Source organism: Astatotilapia calliptera, chromosome 20, assembly GCF_900246225.1.
Source record: "Astatotilapia calliptera chromosome 20, fAstCal1.2, whole genome shotgun sequence".
Classification (NCBI taxonomy): domain Eukaryota; kingdom Metazoa; phylum Chordata; class Actinopteri; order Cichliformes; family Cichlidae; genus Astatotilapia; species Astatotilapia calliptera.
Window position 1 is genome coordinate 857,501 of NC_039321.1, and position 18,670 is coordinate 876,170.

At 48.1% G+C, this 18,670-nt stretch overlaps 2 protein-coding genes and 2 non-coding genes across 16 annotated transcripts in view; 3 read left to right on the top strand and 1 right to left on the bottom strand.

Annotated features, from left to right (window-relative positions):
- Positions 1-4,013, top strand: part of tpd52l2b (tpd52 like 2b) — a 17,099-nt gene extending 13,086 nt beyond the window's left edge. For 3 of the 13 annotated variants that reach the window (XM_026155010.1, XM_026155014.1, XM_026155018.1), the window contains 5 exons: positions 837-938; positions 1,582-1,608; positions 2,113-2,157; positions 3,336-3,384; positions 3,739-4,013. In XM_026155010.1, coding sequence (XP_026010795.1) covers positions 837-938; positions 1,582-1,608; positions 2,113-2,157; positions 3,336-3,384; positions 3,739-3,825 — 310 coding nt within the window. In that variant the 3' untranslated portion in view covers positions 3,826-4,013. The remainder of the gene's footprint in view (positions 1-836; positions 939-1,581; positions 1,609-2,112; positions 2,158-3,335; positions 3,385-3,738) is intronic. The other 10 variants (XM_026155011.1, XM_026155015.1, XM_026155019.1 and 7 more) reach the window with 4 other exon arrangements.
- A 2,398-nt stretch (positions 4,014-6,411) lies between these two features.
- trnae-cuc (transfer RNA glutamic acid (anticodon CUC)) lies at positions 6,412-6,483 on the bottom strand. The gene has a single exon. It is a non-coding gene; the product is annotated as a tRNA-Glu (tRNA).
- A 164-nt stretch (positions 6,484-6,647) lies between these two features.
- Positions 6,648-6,729, top strand: trnas-aga (transfer RNA serine (anticodon AGA)). The gene has a single exon. It is a non-coding gene; the product is annotated as a tRNA-Ser (tRNA).
- A 793-nt stretch (positions 6,730-7,522) lies between these two features.
- On the top strand, positions 7,523-10,838 carry ppdpfb (pancreatic progenitor cell differentiation and proliferation factor b). The gene is made up of 5 exons (XM_026155031.1): positions 7,523-7,736; positions 8,967-9,061; positions 9,145-9,222; positions 10,221-10,314; positions 10,394-10,838. The coding sequence occupies exons 2-5, from the start codon at positions 9,007-9,009 to the stop codon at positions 10,506-10,508; spliced, it is 342 nt and encodes a 113-aa protein (XP_026010816.1). The 5' UTR covers positions 7,523-7,736; positions 8,967-9,006; the 3' UTR covers positions 10,509-10,838.
- The last annotated feature ends 7,832 nt before the right edge of the window (positions 10,839-18,670 follow it).

An 18,670-nucleotide genomic window follows, 5' to 3' on the forward strand; every position in this document is an offset into this window, starting at 1 on the left:
GCCCCTGCGTTTCTGAGCTCCTGCATGCGTTTGGCCGAAGAGCCTCCACAGGTGGTGTGCTGCTTTGTTAGCTGCTGGACGTTTTCTGTCTGGAAGCGTCCTCAGTCTGGACCCGATAAACCTGAGGTTCTTGTCTCGGGACCGCAGATGGACACAGCCGCTGCGAGCTCGCTCTGCGGTCTGCAGGATCAAAGTTGGCCCTTGTTGTTTCGTGTTTGGATGAAAGGGCGGACAGCGACGTACGGGAGCATCACCTGCTGATCAGTAACATCAACATAAAATCCTTAAAGCGGAGCTCCGCCTTCCTCAGCGCTCTGTTACAGTGACCTCACAGCAGCCATCTTATTGGTCACATGACCTCATTAAAAGGGCTCCGGCAGCACGAGCACGATGCCCTTTAAAGCTGTGTTACGGAGGAGGATCCACGGACCGTCAGGCTGTAACATGAGTCTGAGGCACGGACTCACTGCTGCCTCTGCTGGACGCTGTTGCATCTCAGGTCTCTCACATCATCAAACCAGTAGTGTGGCTCTGTTCGCTGTAACGCGCTCGGCTCGCCGCTGGTCGTGACCAGCCATCGGTCTCCCTGTCATGTTTTCCTCGTGCTGTGAGGCGAGACTGAAATAAGCTCTTCCTGCCGGCTGACTGGTGCCTGCTAACACTCCTGGGTTCTTGTTCCTGTTTCCAGTTTGTTCCAGAGGGAGGACGCTCTGCTGTGTTTAACTTGCTGTGTGTCGCGGCTGGTCTGTGTGAACACTAACACTGGTGCGTTTGTGTGTCTGTGGCGCTGCAGCTCAACACTAACGCCTCTGTTTCTGTGCTCCTCCTCTCTGCAGGTACAAGAAGACTCAGGAGACGCTTTCCCAGGCCGGACAGAAGACGACCGCGGCTCTGAGTACAATGAGCACGGCCCTCAGCAAGAAGATCGGCGACATGAGGTACAGTGCGACAGAGCCAACATGGCCACCGCGCCGGCTCAGCTGCAGGAACAAATGTCAGCGGGGACGTGTGGACCCATCCTTACACCGTCCCCTGCTAGGCAACCTGGTGACGAGTCTGTGGATCGTTTAAATCAGGTGGTGTGTTGGGTCTGCACGCCTCTCCTGCTGTGGGTTTAGCTCCCCGAGTGACAGAGTGCGAGCACTGCTCGGGCGACGGCCCGTTAACGTGGCTCACAGCATCAACCCTGTCCCGTCCTCGCCAACGCGCTCTCTGAGCCCCCGCGTTGGCGAGGACGAGGCCCGCCTCAGACCGTCACCAGGTTAAACCCGGCCACGCGTTTCTTCCTGCAGCTCTGACTTCATCTCCGGTCGCGTCCTGCCCACCTGCAGCTTCACTGCTGTGATTGGGTCGTTACCCAGCTTCAGTGCTGAGTGTGAGTAAAGCAGCAGTGGGACGCGGCCCCCTCCACTCTGCAGTTTAATCCCTGTAGCTCACTGTGTGTGTGTGTGTGTGTGTGTGTGTGTGTGTGTGTGTGTGTGTGTGTGTGTGTGTGTGTGTGTGTGTGTGTGTGTGTGTGTGTGTGTGTGGCCTCACGCTCTCTCTCTCTCCTTCTTACCGCTGCCTTGGTCTGACCCGCAGAGCTCTGCCGTTCTCTAACTCCTTTAGGTAAGCCTCCACATGTTGTCATCCTCACACGGTCAGTCACATGACCTGTAATTATGTGAACGCAACACTGGTCCACTAAGAAGTCAGGTGACCCTTTAAAGTGCCTCAAGGGGACTGCTGTTGTGACTTTGTGTTGTGTCAATAAAGTTGAATTCAACGTTTGTAGTGATGCTAGGCTCAGGTTGCTGTGGAGACAGCTTCATTTCAGTTTGATGGTTCTGTATGTTCATGTATCAGCGCCAGTTTAAAGTGCTGTGCTCTGATTGGCCAGCCTGACAGGAAGACGTTTCGATGATATGAGCTGAAAATAAAGTAAACGAGTTAAAGAAATGATGCTGGGCGTTCCAGCTGTGCAGAGGATGTTTGAAAAACTCAGTTCTTTCAGCGTCAGACTGCTCTGCAGGCTGTGACAGCTGATTTAACAGCTGTGTGTGTGTGTGCGTGTCACTGCTTCCTGCATTGTAACACTTGCTTTTCTGTCTCTTCTCTTTAACGCATTCAAAGTAGCAACTATTCCATTCGCCACTCGATAAGTATGCCCGCCATGAGGTAACGTAACACACACACCTGTACCTGTCTGTGCTCGCTAACATCAGCTCACTGAAGGCGTTCAAACCTGGGGGCGTTTGATGTGGGGAAATGAGGTGGAGTTTTTATTGGCTACTTTTATTCGAATACATTTATTCGACTCTGCCGTCAGCTGATCTGATGTTTCCGTGGCAACATGAAAGTTTTTGATTTTAGTTGTTATTGTGTTGAAGTTTGACGCTGCGGTGACATAATGAAACTTTGCTGCGGTGGCTGTTTTTCTTTGTTCTTTCCAGTCGCAGCTCGTCTGCAGTGAAACACAAACGATACAAACATGTGTACATTGTTTGTTTTTATTAAAGCTGCTTTTATTTCATGATTGAATATTTTATCAGGTCTATGGCCCAAAACGTCGGGCTGCTGTGAGTCTGCAGATCTCAGAAACTCACATTTTATTCACAATAAAACATAAAACATGACGGGTCTGACCTCAGATCAGTCTTAAAGGAGTCCAGAGCAGATGGCGCCATTTCTCCATCGTGGTCACGCGTGGTTCTCCTCCACGTGATGGAGCTGTAACCTGCACGTGTGGACTGCACGCCGAGCTGCTCGCATACGGCGGTTTCTGGAAGCGTTCCTGAGCCCGTGCACTGATTGATCACAGAGCGGCGTTTGAAGGTTATCGTCCCCGCGCACAGAGATTCCTCTGAGTATGCTGATGATGTCATGTTCACAGTGAGGATTGCTGTAGGTTGGTGAAGCTCTGCCCGATCATGTGACCCAGCTGCTGACAGAATAGAATCGAATAGAATAGAATAATCCTTTAATTGTCCCACAAGGGGAAATTTGGTTGTAACAGCAGCCAGAAAGACACAACACACAGGACACCTGATCAGCTGATAAATCTTCCTCCGGCTGTTTCTCTTCTCAGTTTTCAGCGTTTTGTCGACCCGTCCCAACTTTGACGCACGTGCTGCCGCCATCAAAGTCAAACTTTATTGAAATGGTTCATTTTCTCCTTTAAATGTTTTCTGTGAATCAAATCTGGATTTATGAGACTTGCAGATCATCACATTCAGTTTTTATTCACACGGCATCCTGACGTTTGGATTTGGCGTTGTTATTAAAGAAATGTGATGTTTGTTAGATTTGATGTGGCGGTGTTATTCTGACTCTAACCTCGTGTCTCTGCTCCGCAGAAACTCTCCAACCTTCAAGTCCTTTGAGGATAAAATGGGGAACCTGAAGGTGAGCAGAGGTCTGCAGCAAAGTTTAGTGTTTGGAAAAGGATCAAAGTTGAACATTGAGTTCAGATATCTGCAGGACGAGCAAAGGTCAAAGGTTAATGCAGAGTTTCACCACAAGGTGGCAGCATGTTCTGTGTCCAGTGTCGATTAGTTTCTTCTTCTTTGCATGTTTTTGCTCACGGTGCTCCGTGAGTGTGGGACAGGAAGTCAGCTTTTCTTTAGTTTCAGGTTTGTGTCTGAAGGAAGGTTTTAAAATGAAGACGAGGCTTTAAACAGAGTAAACAGGAAGCTGATGAAGGGACGCGCTAACCGCATCACTGACCCTCAGCTGTTTCCTCTTCCTCTCTCTCTTCAGTATAAGGTCGTCGGTCAGAGAGGAAATGGAGACGCCGTCAGCTCCCCCACCGACACCACCCCCACTCAGGAGAACCCATCTTTCTGAACACTCGCTCCCTCCTCCACCACCTCCTCGCCGCCACCTTCTTCACGACCTTAGACTGTACTGTTACCACCTCGTCGCAGAGCCACACCTCCACCTCCACCTCAGCAGCTCGCTCTGTAGCTGGTGGCAGAGTGCACAGCCCCGCCCCCGAGCCCCGCCCCGAGCCCGCCCCCGAGCCCCGCCCCCGAGCCCCGCCCCCGAGCCCCGCCCCCGAGCCCCGCCCCCGAGCCCCGCCTCTGTTTCAAACCCATCAATGTTTCAGAGGCCACCCGGCTAAACACCAGGCGCTAAAAGATGTCACCTTCTGAAACTTGACCCCCCCCCCCAAGTGTTCATACGCATCCAAAAAACAAACACGCAAACCTCCTGCAGGTGTAGCTTTGGAGGCGGGGCTTCTGCAGGTGGAGGAGGACTATATGGGCCTCTGTGGGTGAGCGTGCTCTCTTCTTTCTCTGCATTCACACTGTGAGCACACGCTGCACAGCGCCCCCCGCCGCGCTCTGTGTAAACGCAGGCAGGTGTACAGGTTAGCGCTATATACCTGCGAGGATGGGCGGGGTCAGGACCCGGGAACCCCCGCCCTCCTCGACCTTCTCCACGTACACGCACATCCCACCTGAAACCCCCGCTGTGTAAAAAAGCCCTTCAGCCATTTTGTATTCTCTGAACTCTTTTACAGCTTTGCAGACGTTTTTACGTAACTTCTATCGGCGCGTACCAACACAGGTAACCAAACTGTCTCCGGTTCACAGGCGTGTCGCTGAAAACGCAGCTTCCTGTTAGTGAAACTGGCGTCACCGTCGGGGCGCAGCCGACGCTTCAACGACGCTTCGCCGCGAACGCTACCTGCTGAATGTCACCGCTTCTCAGTCGGCCTTACTCGCGTTAAAAGCTTCGCCCGCTCTCTGATCCAGCCGCGGGACACGCCCACCCCTCGCCCTTTGGTTTTTCTTCTTCTTCTACTCTGGGTTTGGTGAAGGACGGGACGCCCGGGTGTTTGTGGTGTACTCACACGGGGCGCGAACAACTGACTTTTCAGGTTTTTTTCATTATTTGTAAAACGCCATGAAGTACCGTGCCAATCTTTGTGTGCTTTGCCAACATCACTCCTGCCCGCTACAGGAAGTGCTGACGAGCTCGTTAATAAGACATCCTGCTCCTGTGGCGTCCGACTGCTCTGTGACAGGAAGTGGTCATTGAGGCGTGCCGCCACGTGTGAGTACACCTGAGAGGGAGACCTGTCATCAGTCTTGCGGGTCTCCGCTGTAGGTGTTTCTGCTGCCCGCGGCTGTCCTGCCTCCTGCGTGCGTCCTTATTCTTTGTGTTGATCATTATGGTAGACGATGAAGATGATTTGTTAGCTGCTTCCTGATTTTCTTTCCTTTGCTTTTCTGAGGTAGTTTCTTCTTTGTAAAATGTCATCAGTTGCCAATCCTGAAATATCTGTTACAGACTCTTTCTTTGTGTCTCTGGATCTCCTCGAGTGTCTCTGCGCTTTGCCAAGATTAAACAAACTTCTGCACACTACAAGAAATACTCCTGAAGTCATTTACTTAATAAAAGAATCACATTTTTCTTATGCACAGGGGAAAGGAGCTCGTCAGTGTGAGAAAAATGCGATTTTGAAACTAAATGGATTTTCCTCCTTGAAAGCTGCACATGAGCAGTTTGTTTTGGAGAGTAGATGATGGATGGAGTGAGTGACTTCTTAGTTTTGGGACGTGCAGCACACCACGAGCATGCTCACTGAGAACTTTCAGCTTTATTCGGGTCCGGGGCCTCTCTCATGTAGATTGTTAAAGGGATCAGATTTGGAAGCTTATGGTGAATTAATTAAAAACATTTTGGTTTATTGTAAATGTTTGGATATCAATAAAGCATTCCTTTAAATGAAATGTGCCCTGTGATCTCTTCACTTCACTGCTGTGCATAAATTTACTGACACATCTTTATAATCTGTAAATTGAATAAACATTAATTCAAGTTTGATTCTGGATTTGAGGCTCTCCTTTTTCTGAATTCATGGAAAAGTATTGCTGAATTTAACTGATTTAAATTCAGATGAAGGCTGCAAAGTTAGAGAAATAAAGCCATGACCATCTCCTGGGTTGCTAAATTTCCTGAGTTTAGAGTCAACTATGACACCTGGGGCTGAACAGGAAGTCAATCTGACGGTTTTTGGGTTTCAATATGAGAAAACGTCAGCTTTTAAAAAAATAAGCTGCATGCATATTCTATTCTGTATGCAAACAGCATAGGTGACAGAGGCTGAGGTCACTGAAGGTTAAATATGTTTACAGATTTTCGTCTTGATGCATTCTCAATCATCCAGGAAAGTGAATCTTTGATCAGTGGTTGTTGATCAGTGGTCATGAGAATTAGCATAATTATGATTAAGGAACTGACCTCCCGGCCCATTGTCCCTTCAGTGGGCTGGTTTCAGTCATTATGCAAATGTACTGTTTATAAGATTTGGGGAAACCTGCAGTCAGCTGAGACTGAAGAAGTCACTTGGATGAGTGACGAAACGTTTCTCCCACAAAACGCTACGTGTGAATGCACGCTTCGGTTTTCAGAAAAAGGGCGTTCCCTGACCGGGAATCGAACCCGGGCCGCGGCGGTGAGAGCGCCGAATCCTAACCACTAGACCACCAGGGAGAGTTACCGTGAATGGTCACAATCAGGCTTAAATAGTAACGTGAAACAATCATGTTCGTAGTATTAAAGTGGTCACTCTTCCCCGTTCTGTATCAGTACGGGTCATATGAGAACCACACCTGTAGAGTGACAGGTGTAGGCGGCGGCAGGAGGTAGGGAGGTAGGTTGTCGTGGCCGAGTGGTTAAGGCGATGGACTAGAAATCCATTGGGGTCTCCCCGCGCAGGTTCGAATCCTGCCGACAACGAACGTTTTGCACAATCACTCGTTCCTGTTCTCCTACGAACCTGACCACAGACAGGTGAGATAAAGCTGTGCCACTGTCGAGGCTCTCAGATGAGAGACACCTACATTTAAAATCAGCAGAACTGACCTCAAGTACTACAGTAAAATATGTATATATAGCAAACATGGTAGATAAAATTTAGACATAAACAGTCATAAAAGTATAAAAGCAAATATAAAAACTGAGCAAAAAAACTCTAAACTGCATCAGCGTAATGACCTCCTTTTTTCTCCAGTTTACTGAGTCAGTTACCGAGTCACCCCCATTAAACAGGTTTTAGTCATAATGTAGTTTACTGTGTTTTTATTTGTAGTTTTTACTGGGATTTCTTTTAAAAAAAAATGTTTTTTATGGTATTGTTTACGTGCTACTGTAAGGTGACCTTGAGGGTCTGAAAGGCGCCTCAATAATACAATAAAATGTATGATTATTATTATTATTACCGGCAGAGGGCGCTGGAGGCTGCTGGTAGCGCAGAGAACAAAGAGAAGTGCAGGAAAACGAGCGTCGTGTTAACGGTTACAGCCTCAACGGAAATGAAATGAACGCATGTAAAGTGAGCTTGTACTGAGGCTTACAGGGAGATACACGCGCCGGTCTCGGTGTGCTGGTATTTTGTGATGCAAATGTTGAAATTTTGTTTCAGTGATGTTTCCATGGAAACCCGCTGATTCAGCGCTGACGCGACTTCAACGGGGTGTTTTTTTAGGGAAAGGGGGAAGCGGTGAGGGCGGAGCCTTTGTTCGTCCCGCCTCCCACTGGGGTACGTCATGTCCAGTATAAATGCGGGAGCTGCCCGTTCCTCCGCATACCGCAGCATCGTCGGAACTCGCTCGGGCCTTGGAGGGTCACATTTACCCAAAACTTCTTTTCAAATGGGCCCCGTTGCCTAGCGTTCACTCCCCCAGCCTCGCCGACTGATCGAAGGGAGTGCTCCCGAACATCAAGCACGTCTGGGTCCGCACAAGGTGAGGCTACCGACCGCGACGAGCGGTTAGAAAATGGTGGTTAGCGGTGCCTGTGACGGCCGTTTCCGGCACAAAGTGGGCATTTTCGATGGTTTCACGTTCCCATCTCGTCCCGAAGCCTTTCTGTCCCCGTTATGCTAACCGTTACGTCTCTCTCGGTGTTGCCGTGGGAGCAGCGGGGGGCTGTCGGGCCGTTAAAGGCGGATTAATCGGAAACAAAATGTCCTCCGGGACATCCTCCGTGTGCCCCCCCTCCTTCCCCCGGGGTCTTTTCTCCCACCGGGCCGTTTGCAGGGTGACCCCGATGGGGCGGATTCACGTCAAGATGTCGGTCTGCTGCAGTGACCGTTAGTTGTAAACAAGCCCGGCTGGGATGACGTCATTGCCGTGGACGTGTGTACGTGCAGCACGCGAGGCTGCAGAGTGACCGTGATGCTTTCATGTACTGTTATATTGTCTGCAGGCGGGTTTCGCCTCACACTGTTAGGCTGCTGTGGCAGGTTTACACCTGTGTAGAATAAAAACAAGATCCTGTGATGCACTCTTGATGTCGGCCTGATGTCTCTGCAGCTGCTCTTTGACGTCAGGCTTTATTGATGAACAGATGATCAATGAGCTGCACGCTCACGTGTCCCGTGTAAGCACAGGCAGGAATCATGTTTAAGCCCTTTGTGGGAGGGGATGTTTGGTTCCTAGCTGGCCTTGTTTACGGTGGGACAGGTTTGGGTGTCACTCACACAGCAGAGCAGCCTCTGTGATGGTGATTATTGGAGTAATAATATCTATGGACACAGGAAGTGATGCTTCACAGACACTGATGCAGGGATGATTGATGGCGTTTGTGTTTATATACCTTTTTGTTTCCATAGAGGCAGCGATTGGTCAGATTCTGCACACAGATTACACAGTAATCTTTATTTTCTCGTGTAATCCTCTGAATTACAGTAGTAACCGTAATCTGTTATTGGCTTTCTGTTTAATGTCAACAGTGAGCACAGCGAGCAGTGTGTTCATTATCATCAGTGCTTCTCCATCACTGGTGTGTATTTTTAATGGATGCGTGAAGTCCTGCCCACAGGACGATCTGATTGGTTGGAGAAAGAAAACAGAGGAGCACATGTAAACAAACTGTCAGGACATGGTCACGTGACTCTGTCACTGCTTTAATGACTGAAATGGTGACTGCAGGTCATTGGTGTGATTACTTCCTGTTTGTTTTGTCCCCTGCAGGGTTCCATCAGCACAGTGTACAGCGACCAACGGCCCAACAATGGCAGCTATCCCAGCAGGAGGGTCTCTCGTGGCGACCACTGATTACTACCGAAGTGAGTATCACACGAAGAAGAGTTGGCAGGTTACAGTCAGCGAGGTGTGAGGTGGAGACTAACCCGAGGTTTGTGTCCGGCAGGGCGCATCGGCTCTACGTCCAGCAGCAGCTCGTGTGGCAGTTCGGAGTACAGCGGCGAGGTCATCCCTCACCATCCGGGTCAGTGCACAGTGGGACAGGGCGGGGCCGGGAGTCTGGTGGCGTGGGAGCATTCTGTCGCGTTTCTTGTGCCGACATCATGCGGTTTAAAATGCAGCAGTCGGGGCTTTCTGAGATGCTCCACCCACTCGCTCGCACACTGAGTGAGTTAAGCGGCGGCTCTTCTGGCAGGAACTTTGTGTCCTGAAGCGACGCCCACGTGAGCTGATGCAGATGTTTGTCTCTGAGCATGCTCAGTTCTTCCTCCCTCAGCCTCAGTTTGGGAGACTGTGGGGCTCAGAGACCGGTCTGATCCGGTTTGTTGAATTACAGCTCATGTGAGAGTGCTGCTCTTCATCACCACAGCACACGCATGTCGCCAGGGAGCTCGCACAGACGCACACACGCTCAGAGTGAACTGAACACACCCAGTTTCCCCTTTCACCTACTTTCAAGAACAGAGCTGGGAGAGTGTGTGTGTGTGTGTGTGTGTGTGTGTGTGTGTGTGTGTGTGTGTGTGTGTGTGTGTGTGTGTGTGTGTGTGTGTGTGTGTGTGTGTGTGTGTGTGTGTGTGTGTGTGTGTGTGTGTGTGTGTGTGTGTGTGTGTGTGTGTGTGTGTGTGTGTGTGTGTGTGTGTGTCAGAAACCAGGGCGGTGCTCGGACTCACCGAGACTTTATGAAGGTCTGATGCAGTCATTTCCTGCTTTCTTTTCCTGTTGCCATAGAAACGTCTTTGTTATAAAATAACTGACCAGTTTGAAACTCGTTTAAACTTGTGTGAGCGGCGTCAGTCAGTGATCATGTGATCCATCAGCTGGTCAGGCTGACGTGTGAACTGCTTCCGCCTGTAGATGGCTGGAAAAGTCTGTTTGATTTCATTAGTTTTCACGTTTGTGTTCAGAAAGTTTGACTTTTTCTTGTGAGCGAGGTTAACGTCGCCGCTGTGACGGCGGGAAGCGCAGCAGTCCTTTCACGGTTAAACGCTGCTGTCGTGTCTGAATGTTGGACTCTGTCCACAGGACTGCCCAAGCAGGACTCCGGCCACTGGTGGTCCACTTTCTTCTTCGGGAAGCAGCCGGGGATGACCCCACTGACTGAGGAGGCGCAGCACAAGTATGGACACACACGCACATAAATAAACTTTATTAGCAGCGATGGTCTGACTTGGTTAACGCCGCTCTCTTCCTGGCAGGGCGGGGATATCTGGTGTGGTGACTAACGGTCAGATCACCTGTGTCGCCCGGGAGATGGTGATGCAGCGGCAGGCGAGCGAGAGCAGCGACGCGGGAAGCCCCGTCTCCTCGTGATCCCACGGTCTCTCTCGGTCTTGCCACCACACCTGATTGGGGGGAATCGAACCATCAGCCAACGCTAGGTGACGGGAGGAAGTCCCGTTTACAGCCTTAGTTTCTTTTTTTCCTTTTGTACGTGTCGTAGTGTGGCTGCGTGTTCTGTTCCTGTAACCTCACTTTTTAAATTAATGACCAAAAATAAAAAATAAAAGCAGCCGATAAGCTCTGTTTGTTTTTAACATTTGTAATGTGTTTGTATTCAGCCTGAAGGTGGCGCTGCCACAGGCTTTTCTTAACTTTTCTCACTTTGTCACTGCAAACGAAATAAAGTCGAGTGCATCCCGACGCTCTGTGTGTTTGTTCAGCCTCCAGGTGACATCAGGGTGAGGAGGCGATGCTTCATTGGCTTCAGTACAGGACGGACAAACACCTCCTCCTGCTCCTCCTCAGGGCGATAAACTCAAACCCTGATTTCATAGAAACTGCTTCAGGATCGATAACACGTCACCTGAAAGCCCGCAGCACTGCACGTTATTACTGTGACATCAGCAGCAGCCTCTAATCTGTCATATTAACAAATACTCAGATTACTGTAGCTGGATTATTGCTGATCAGGTGCGAGTGTGGAGATCAGCTGACTGATCGTTCATGAAGCGGTGCTGTGGGCTCAGCTCATCTTTGTCACACAGCTTCAGTCACATAAATGATGAAGACTTTATGACATCATCAGCTACGTTTTCGTTAAACGATTGAAGCTTCAGCGTGCGTGAGAGGATGGAGGCTCAGGATCGCACGCAGACAGGCCCAGGTTGTTTTTGTGATTAACTGATTTAGAAATATTTAATGTGTTTGTCTTAAACTTTCACCCATCGAAGTACAGATTCCAAACACGTATTTTCGGGCGTTTTAGAGGGGCCTCGCTGACCCCCATGAATACCCCGTGTCAACTAGCATGAACAGCTGGTCACGCCTCAGATTTACCTGACAAGGTGAGGTCTCTGAACTTCCTACCGACAGGTAAAGTGAGTCTGTGGAGCAGTGTTGGTGCTCAGGTAAATGAGCAGCTTTCATCCCTTACATGGGCTGTGTGAGTGTGAAGGCAAAAGTGTGTCACATGACGTACGTGTGATGAGCTGGACTAAGGCCAGAGCGGGCACAGACTCGGTTTGTGATGAGGAGGCCTGCTGGATGGAGCCATCCGTCCTCGGTGTTTTCAGATCAGATTAAGAGTGCTGGCTGTCACGGCGATAGCCTCCATCTTTTATTTACAGTCTGTGGTTAGGCTGAGGGTGAAGCGGTCCCGCTGCGTGGAGAAATCTGCTGTGACGGCGGCAGAAACCCTGACGCGGGCTTTTCTGGCCGGCAGTGAAAGGTTTGTGTGAGCGTTGCTCATCTCTGCGCGTCTCTATGAAACGCAGGAAAGACAAACAATGTTCTGCTCCGCCGCACCGAGGCCTCATTTGTTTCCATGCTGCACTTTTTCCAGGTCACCGGCTGCTTCGAGGAGCTGTTCTCCTCCACCGCGGCCCGGGCCGTGGCTCCGCCTTTCTACCAGGTGAGAGGAATCACTGGCTGCACCGTTCATTCATTTTATTATCAAACTGGGCATTTTAGTCATGTGATGCAGTCATGTGACCAATTAAACAAAGATAGCGGAGTTCATTATACAGCAGTTGTTTTGTTTGACAGCCCTGTTAAAGATTAATGTCAGTCTGTAGGTGCTCCAGCTTTTCTTCAAATTCTTTCATTCTCACTCGCTTTTGCAACTTTATACTTTTGTGTTGTCGCAGCAACAACTGCACCTCATTGTTAGTCTGTTTAAAAACTCGCTGCTTTTCCTCCACATTTTGCCGCCACGTTTCAAAGAGCCGGAAAGTAAATAAACGGCAGACAGCCAAACGAGGCAGGTCGAAACTCGTTTCACGCATGCGCAGGACTGGAACGTAAGCGTTTTCGACCGTTTCAATGTGGACGCACAACTCTGTGACAACGACTGAAAATGGTAGTGTGGACGCGGAGCGTTTGCAGACGAAAACACCGTTTTCAAATCTATCCGGGACCATTGCTGCGAGTCACAGGCAGAGGTGTGGACTCGAGTCACATGACTTGGACTCGAGTCATTAATTTTATGACTTTAGACTTGACTTGAAAAAATGTTCTAAGACTTGTGACTTGACTTGGACTTTTACACCAATGACTTGGGACTTGAATTGGACTTGAACCGGTTTACTTGAAAAGACTTGATATTTTACCCCAAATATAAAATTTAACATGCATATTATATAGAGATTGAAAATGTGACGTCATTCACGGGTAGAGCCGCAAAGGATTCTGGGAACTCGTGGCAAGCGGTACTAGCGCACGCAGGCTTTCAATTAAAATCAGTCACACAGCGATAAAAAGAAACACAAAAATGTCAAGAAGCTGTTGTATTATTAACTGCAATAGCCGGTCGCATGACAGCCACGGGAAGCCGACGGGTAAAGAGATCGGTTGTTATCGGATTACGTCGTTGAAGAGAAATTGTTCGAGCCATGTTTCCGAAGTAACAAAGACGCGACTGGATTGCAGCCATTCAAAGACCAAATATAACGTCCCAGAACACTCCAGCTCACAGGTTAGTCTGCTCCAAGCATTTACACGAAGGTCAGTCTGCTGTTGTAGTTAATGCGTCATTTTCATAACATAATTGGTGATATAGGTTACAAGCAAGTCTGGCGCTGAACAGAAATTGTCGCGCTATGCTCCTTTATTTATTGTGCATAAATAGTGAATTGTCCTGACACAATATTGCGTTTCGCTTCTGTTATTATGGTACATTGACAAACACATATACTTTTATTCACAGGATAAAACAGGTTTTTTGTATCACTAATTGCCCAGTACGATTACAGCATACAATATTATTGTCACTGCTACATTTCTGTGATGGGTACTGTTAGGTATTTTAGTACCATGGGAGCATTTACTGGATATTGTTTTATAGTGACATTATACAGGAAAACTCTGTCATTCAATAAGGCCCCTTTGTTTTAGTTATTTTTCTCTTTGACCCAAGAATTGATGTGTGAGAATCACAGGCTGGTACAAGGTTGAAATACCACAGAGATCACTCCCTCAGCTACATTAGTTTCTTAATCTTTTAGACGCCTGTTGAAGGCCAAATGGTTTGTTTCAGATTTCACTAATGAAAGAACTCTTCGTTTTGTGCCTTGAAAATATGTCGCTGAGATAATCACAATTGTAGCTGAACTGATACACTACACAAAGGATGCTTCTTCACCCAAGGGCAGGAAGACACTGCCTTATCTTGGTCTGTACTGGTTTAAACTGATAAATCTGCTGTCTCATGAATTTTACCCTCTATATAAACTGTTGTACTTGTGAATAAAGTTGAGTCACTTTGGGAAGACAATCTAAAGCAGTCTCTGTTTTCTTGTTCTCCCAAGCTGCTCCCGAGCTCGTACTAACACACTGAATGGCATGCTTGAATATTACTTGAGAATATATTTGACTGTGTTACAGACTAAGGGACATTCTCTGCTGATAGACGTCCACGCCTCGAAGGAAGTCGATCCACGGATTAGGCCCTGGAAACCGTTTCCTTCAGGTACCAGAAATTATTTCCACTACTAATTAATTACCGTTGATCTCAAAGGTCCTATTAATAAACGGTTAATGAATGTGTATTTATGATGACGATTTGTGAGACTGGTAAACTTATGATACGTACGATGGTCTTTCGTTCGACACGGTGCATTTCAAGGTCCTGCACCCATCCGTCGGTAAACTGTACCTGGGCTTGTTGCAGTGACCTGAAGTTACTAAACTTCATGAGTGTATGCACTCACTCCAAGAACCGTATAATTATAAATATGCATATAAATATGCTACGATGAGATAGCTGACTTCATCTAACTAGCAAATGTTGTCCAGGCTACGTTGGTGATGCAGTTTTTTTAATGTGTATGATATTTTTGTCATGCGATTTTAAAGCCGGTCCTACAAGCGCATCCAAGAATAACATGCAGCTTATCTCAGAACTGTCGGTGAAAATTATTCTTGGAGCTAGGTTTAATTGAGCTGCATTTTAAAGAGGTGCAATTTCACAATTTGTGTATATTTTCTAAGTTCACTATTTTGTCATGTGTTGAGAAAAACACAGCTTTTAAAATTACATGGTCTAATATTTACATTTAGCATAACTGCAACATGCTTTTTTCGTTTTGTTTTTTTTTAAAGACTCGAAAGGACTTGAAATTCAAAGTTTCAGACTTGAGACTCGACTCTGACTTGCCTGACATTACTTGAGACTTGACTTGAGACTTGAGGATAAAGACTTGAGACTTACTTGAGACTTACTTGAGACTTGCAAAACAATGACTTGGTCCCACCTCTGGTCACAGGCTACGTCCACACGTACACAGGTGTTTTTGAAAGCTGAGATTTTCCGTTTTCGTTTTAAAAAATAATCCCGTCCACATGTAAACGCAGAAAAGAAGGAAAACGCTGCTAGGAACATGCCAAAGCAGCAGGTGGCGCTAGATTCCTAACCGTGTAGAAATGTTGGCCAATCAGAAGTCTAGAAGCCTCGGTGGGAAAAAGTAAACAAAGCTGGGGCATAGAAGCAGAACCGAGTCGTATGTGTGGAGGGACAGTAACTGTGTGTATATGTAAGCATTTAAACACTGCAGAGAGTAGAATTAACAGTATTGTAGAAATTCATTTCACCTAAACAATAACGTGGCGCACAGTGTGACCTCAAAAAAGGCGCACATCTTTGACGCTGTGTTTTCTCGTCCACACGTAAATACAAAAACTGAGTTTCTAAATATCCACCCTGGCCGGAGTTTTTAGAAATCTCCGTTTTCAGTCACCGAAAACGCCGTTTACGTGTGGACGGGAGGTGCAAACGCATAGAAAAATCTGCGTTTTCAAAAATACCCGGGTACGTGTGGACGTAGCCTCAGTGTGAGTCACTAAAAGACAAGGATCCAGAATTTGCTGCGCTGGCTGCTGAGCTCTGTGGGGTTTTACCTGCACTAGATGCACCTGCTCCGTGTCGTTTCTATCTCGGACTTTGTCCTCTACAAGAGTTTCTGGGGTTTTTTTTGCTGGTTCTTCAAATGTTCAATAAAAACATGTATGCTAATTCATAATGAAGAAAGCTTTGTAACTATCCCCACTAGTGAAGACTGTCATTTCCACAACACAGAGGTGCGGCACACCTGGTGAAAGCTCGCTCAGCTGTTGCACTTTATTTGATTTCATTGTTGAAGCAGATTGAGACGTAAAGCTCACACCGGAGGCCGAATACCTGATGAAATATCAGCGTCAACCCGATGCGACGGGGAAATGTCTACCTGTCTGTGCATACCTGTAGACACCTGTCACTGGATTTATAAATTACCTGCAGATTCACGCGTGTGGAATTAGTGTGATAATCGTCACACATGCAGTCAGAACGTGTAGATTAAAGCCCTCGTCACAGTTTGCACATGTGGCCTCAAATATCACAGGAACTAAAACAGGAAGTGAGACGAGCTTCTGTGGCCGTGTGGGGCTCTTCATCCGGGCGCCCTGCTCTAACATCACCATCACTTCACCAATTTCACATTTTATTCACTGAGACCTGTAAACAGCGACAAAACCATAAACCAATCAGGAACGAGTTCACTCTTTGGTTTGAGGAACCATTTTTCAGACCACGCCCATCTTTTAGCCATGCCCTGCTCCTGGTTCTGGAGGGTCACTCAGTGGACGTGTCCAAATTCATGGGCTGCGTCCTCCTGAGGCCGCATTTGTGGACCGATTACGTCACAGCGACACGATGAAGGCTGTCCAAATTCGTAGACTCCTCTGAATGCAGCCGACAAATGCGTCCTCCTTTTCCACGAATTTGGGGTCGGGTGTGTCTTTCGTGGCCCACGATATCCCAGAATTCATAGCGCGGCCCAGCCAAACTCCAGTTTCCAACGATGGCAGCCGCCACTAAGTTTTAAAATTACTCTTATTAATCTTTCTGGGTCACAAAATAAACTTTGAACATATTTTCAGCTGTGTAAACTTCAAATATCTGCTCAGTTTATCAAGATATCGCATATTTGCAAAAGTGCTTCGACGTTTTCAGAGACATCTTTTACCCACCAGCTCGACAGCTAGCCGGGAGCTCGAGGGTCACCGATGCGGCCGAGAACGGCACAACTCCGGCACATCATTTTCAGATCACCGCGGAGTTTCACTACTCAGGTTAAACGGGATATATAATTCACTTAGACAACCTAAAATGTTGTTGTTGGGCTTTTTTCAGTGTTTTGTTTGTTCGTGAGTAAATCGGTTTGGCTGAGATCAAAGTTATTAGTTTAGATAAAATAAAACTTTATTAATCCCCCGGGTGGTTTTCACACAGCTGAATAAACGTCAAACAGAAAACTGATTAAACAGACGTGTGAGACGGTCGAGAGTTTCCTCCAGTGTCCTGTTATATTTTAGATAGCAAGGAGCAGACGGCCGAGTTTATTAAACTCCACCGAGGCAGTGGTGACGCTAATCAGAAGGCTGGACCGTCCAATTTCCCCAACCTCGTACTTCCGGCCTACCCGATCTTCTGAGGACCCGGCCCATGTAGACCGCGAAGGCCGGGTCCTCAAGAGGATGCAGCCCATGAATTTGGACACGACATGTGGTTCGTTTCCTTCTACGGTGAAGTCGGGGGAGGAGCTTGTCCCCAGGGGATCGCCGCCCTGTTATTAAGAGTGGACGTTCACAGGAACGACCTGCAGGGTGAGGTGCGCTTGTTTCATCTACTTGGCTCTGTGGTTGCTTGGTTTGGAGGTGGAGGAGGAGGAAGAAGCGCTGAGGATGATGCTGACCCATAATCCTTTGGTTCCCACGAGACCCGGCAGTCCTGAGAGGAGAGAAGCGAGGGGGAGGGCCATTAAAGCATTTAAACAGGTTTTAGTGCAGACGCCTGCTCTGCTCCGCCCTCTGTGCTTCACACGTGAATACATTGAAAACTGGATTTCTACAACCTGTAGCTGTTTTCTGGCGTGGCGTTTGAGGATCAGTTTCAGGCGTGTTCACTGAAGGTTTACCTGGAGCTGTTTCCACGGTAACCCAAAGCGTGGGCAGTCTCTGCTTGTCCTGACAGCCGCGTGCGGGCTTGGTGGGTTCTGGACTCGGCGGTAGACCTGAGGAGAGCAGACAGACGGGTGAAAACCACGTTTCGTGCGACAGAACCGACCAGCTGTTCTGAGATTAGTTTGGTGTCGGTGGTCGAGTCCGTCATTTTTACCCACGGCTGTCATCGTCACCCCGTGACCCAGGCGAACAACGTGGACCCGCGCTCTGACTCATGTGGCGTCGAAGCGGCTGAGCATGCTCAGTGTGGATGTTTTCTCTCTGCTCACTGATCCAAACACACTGCTGCAGAGGAGCAAAGCGTCCGTCCTGCTGCCTCAGGCGAACGTTACCCTCGTTACCCTCGACTGTTTTTTAACCCGTGACACATGACTGAGTGAATGTTGATGCACACCTGCTCTTCTTCTGCTTTGCTCATTTCCTGACGTTAAACACAAAGTTTCTGATGATGAGCTCAGGTGGCTCTGAACACTTCATCACACCTGCAGCTCGAGAGAGGCAGCCAATCAGAAGAGCCGTTGTTGCTGCTGGTTTGTCGTTGTATAACAGGATGAACTGGTGCAGAAAACTGAATGAAGACAAATGTTTGTTTTACATGCAGGAGTTTGTCTAGTGGGGTCAAAGGTCAAAGATTCAGAACATGGTGCTCACTTTCCAGAAGATGTTTGTTTGCAGTTATCTTTATTCTGAGCACGACCAGGACGCATGCACGCCAACACGCCAACACACCTTTGTGCCACATCAGAGATTTACCATCACAATGACTCACAAGTTAAAAATACAGCTTACGGTGTGTGTGTGTGTGTGTTGTGTGTGTGTGTGTGTGTGTGTGTGTGTGTGTGTGTGTGTGTGTGTGTGTGTGTGTGTGTGTGTGTGGTGTGTGTGTGTGTGTGTGTGTGTGTGTGTGTGTGTGTGTGTGTGTGTGTGTTATGTGTGTGTGTGTGTGTTATGTGTGTGTTCATACTTCGGTAGAAGTGGTTTCGGGCGAGCACGCAGGCTGGAGAGTTGACACTGGTCATGGTGGTTCAGGGTGGGTT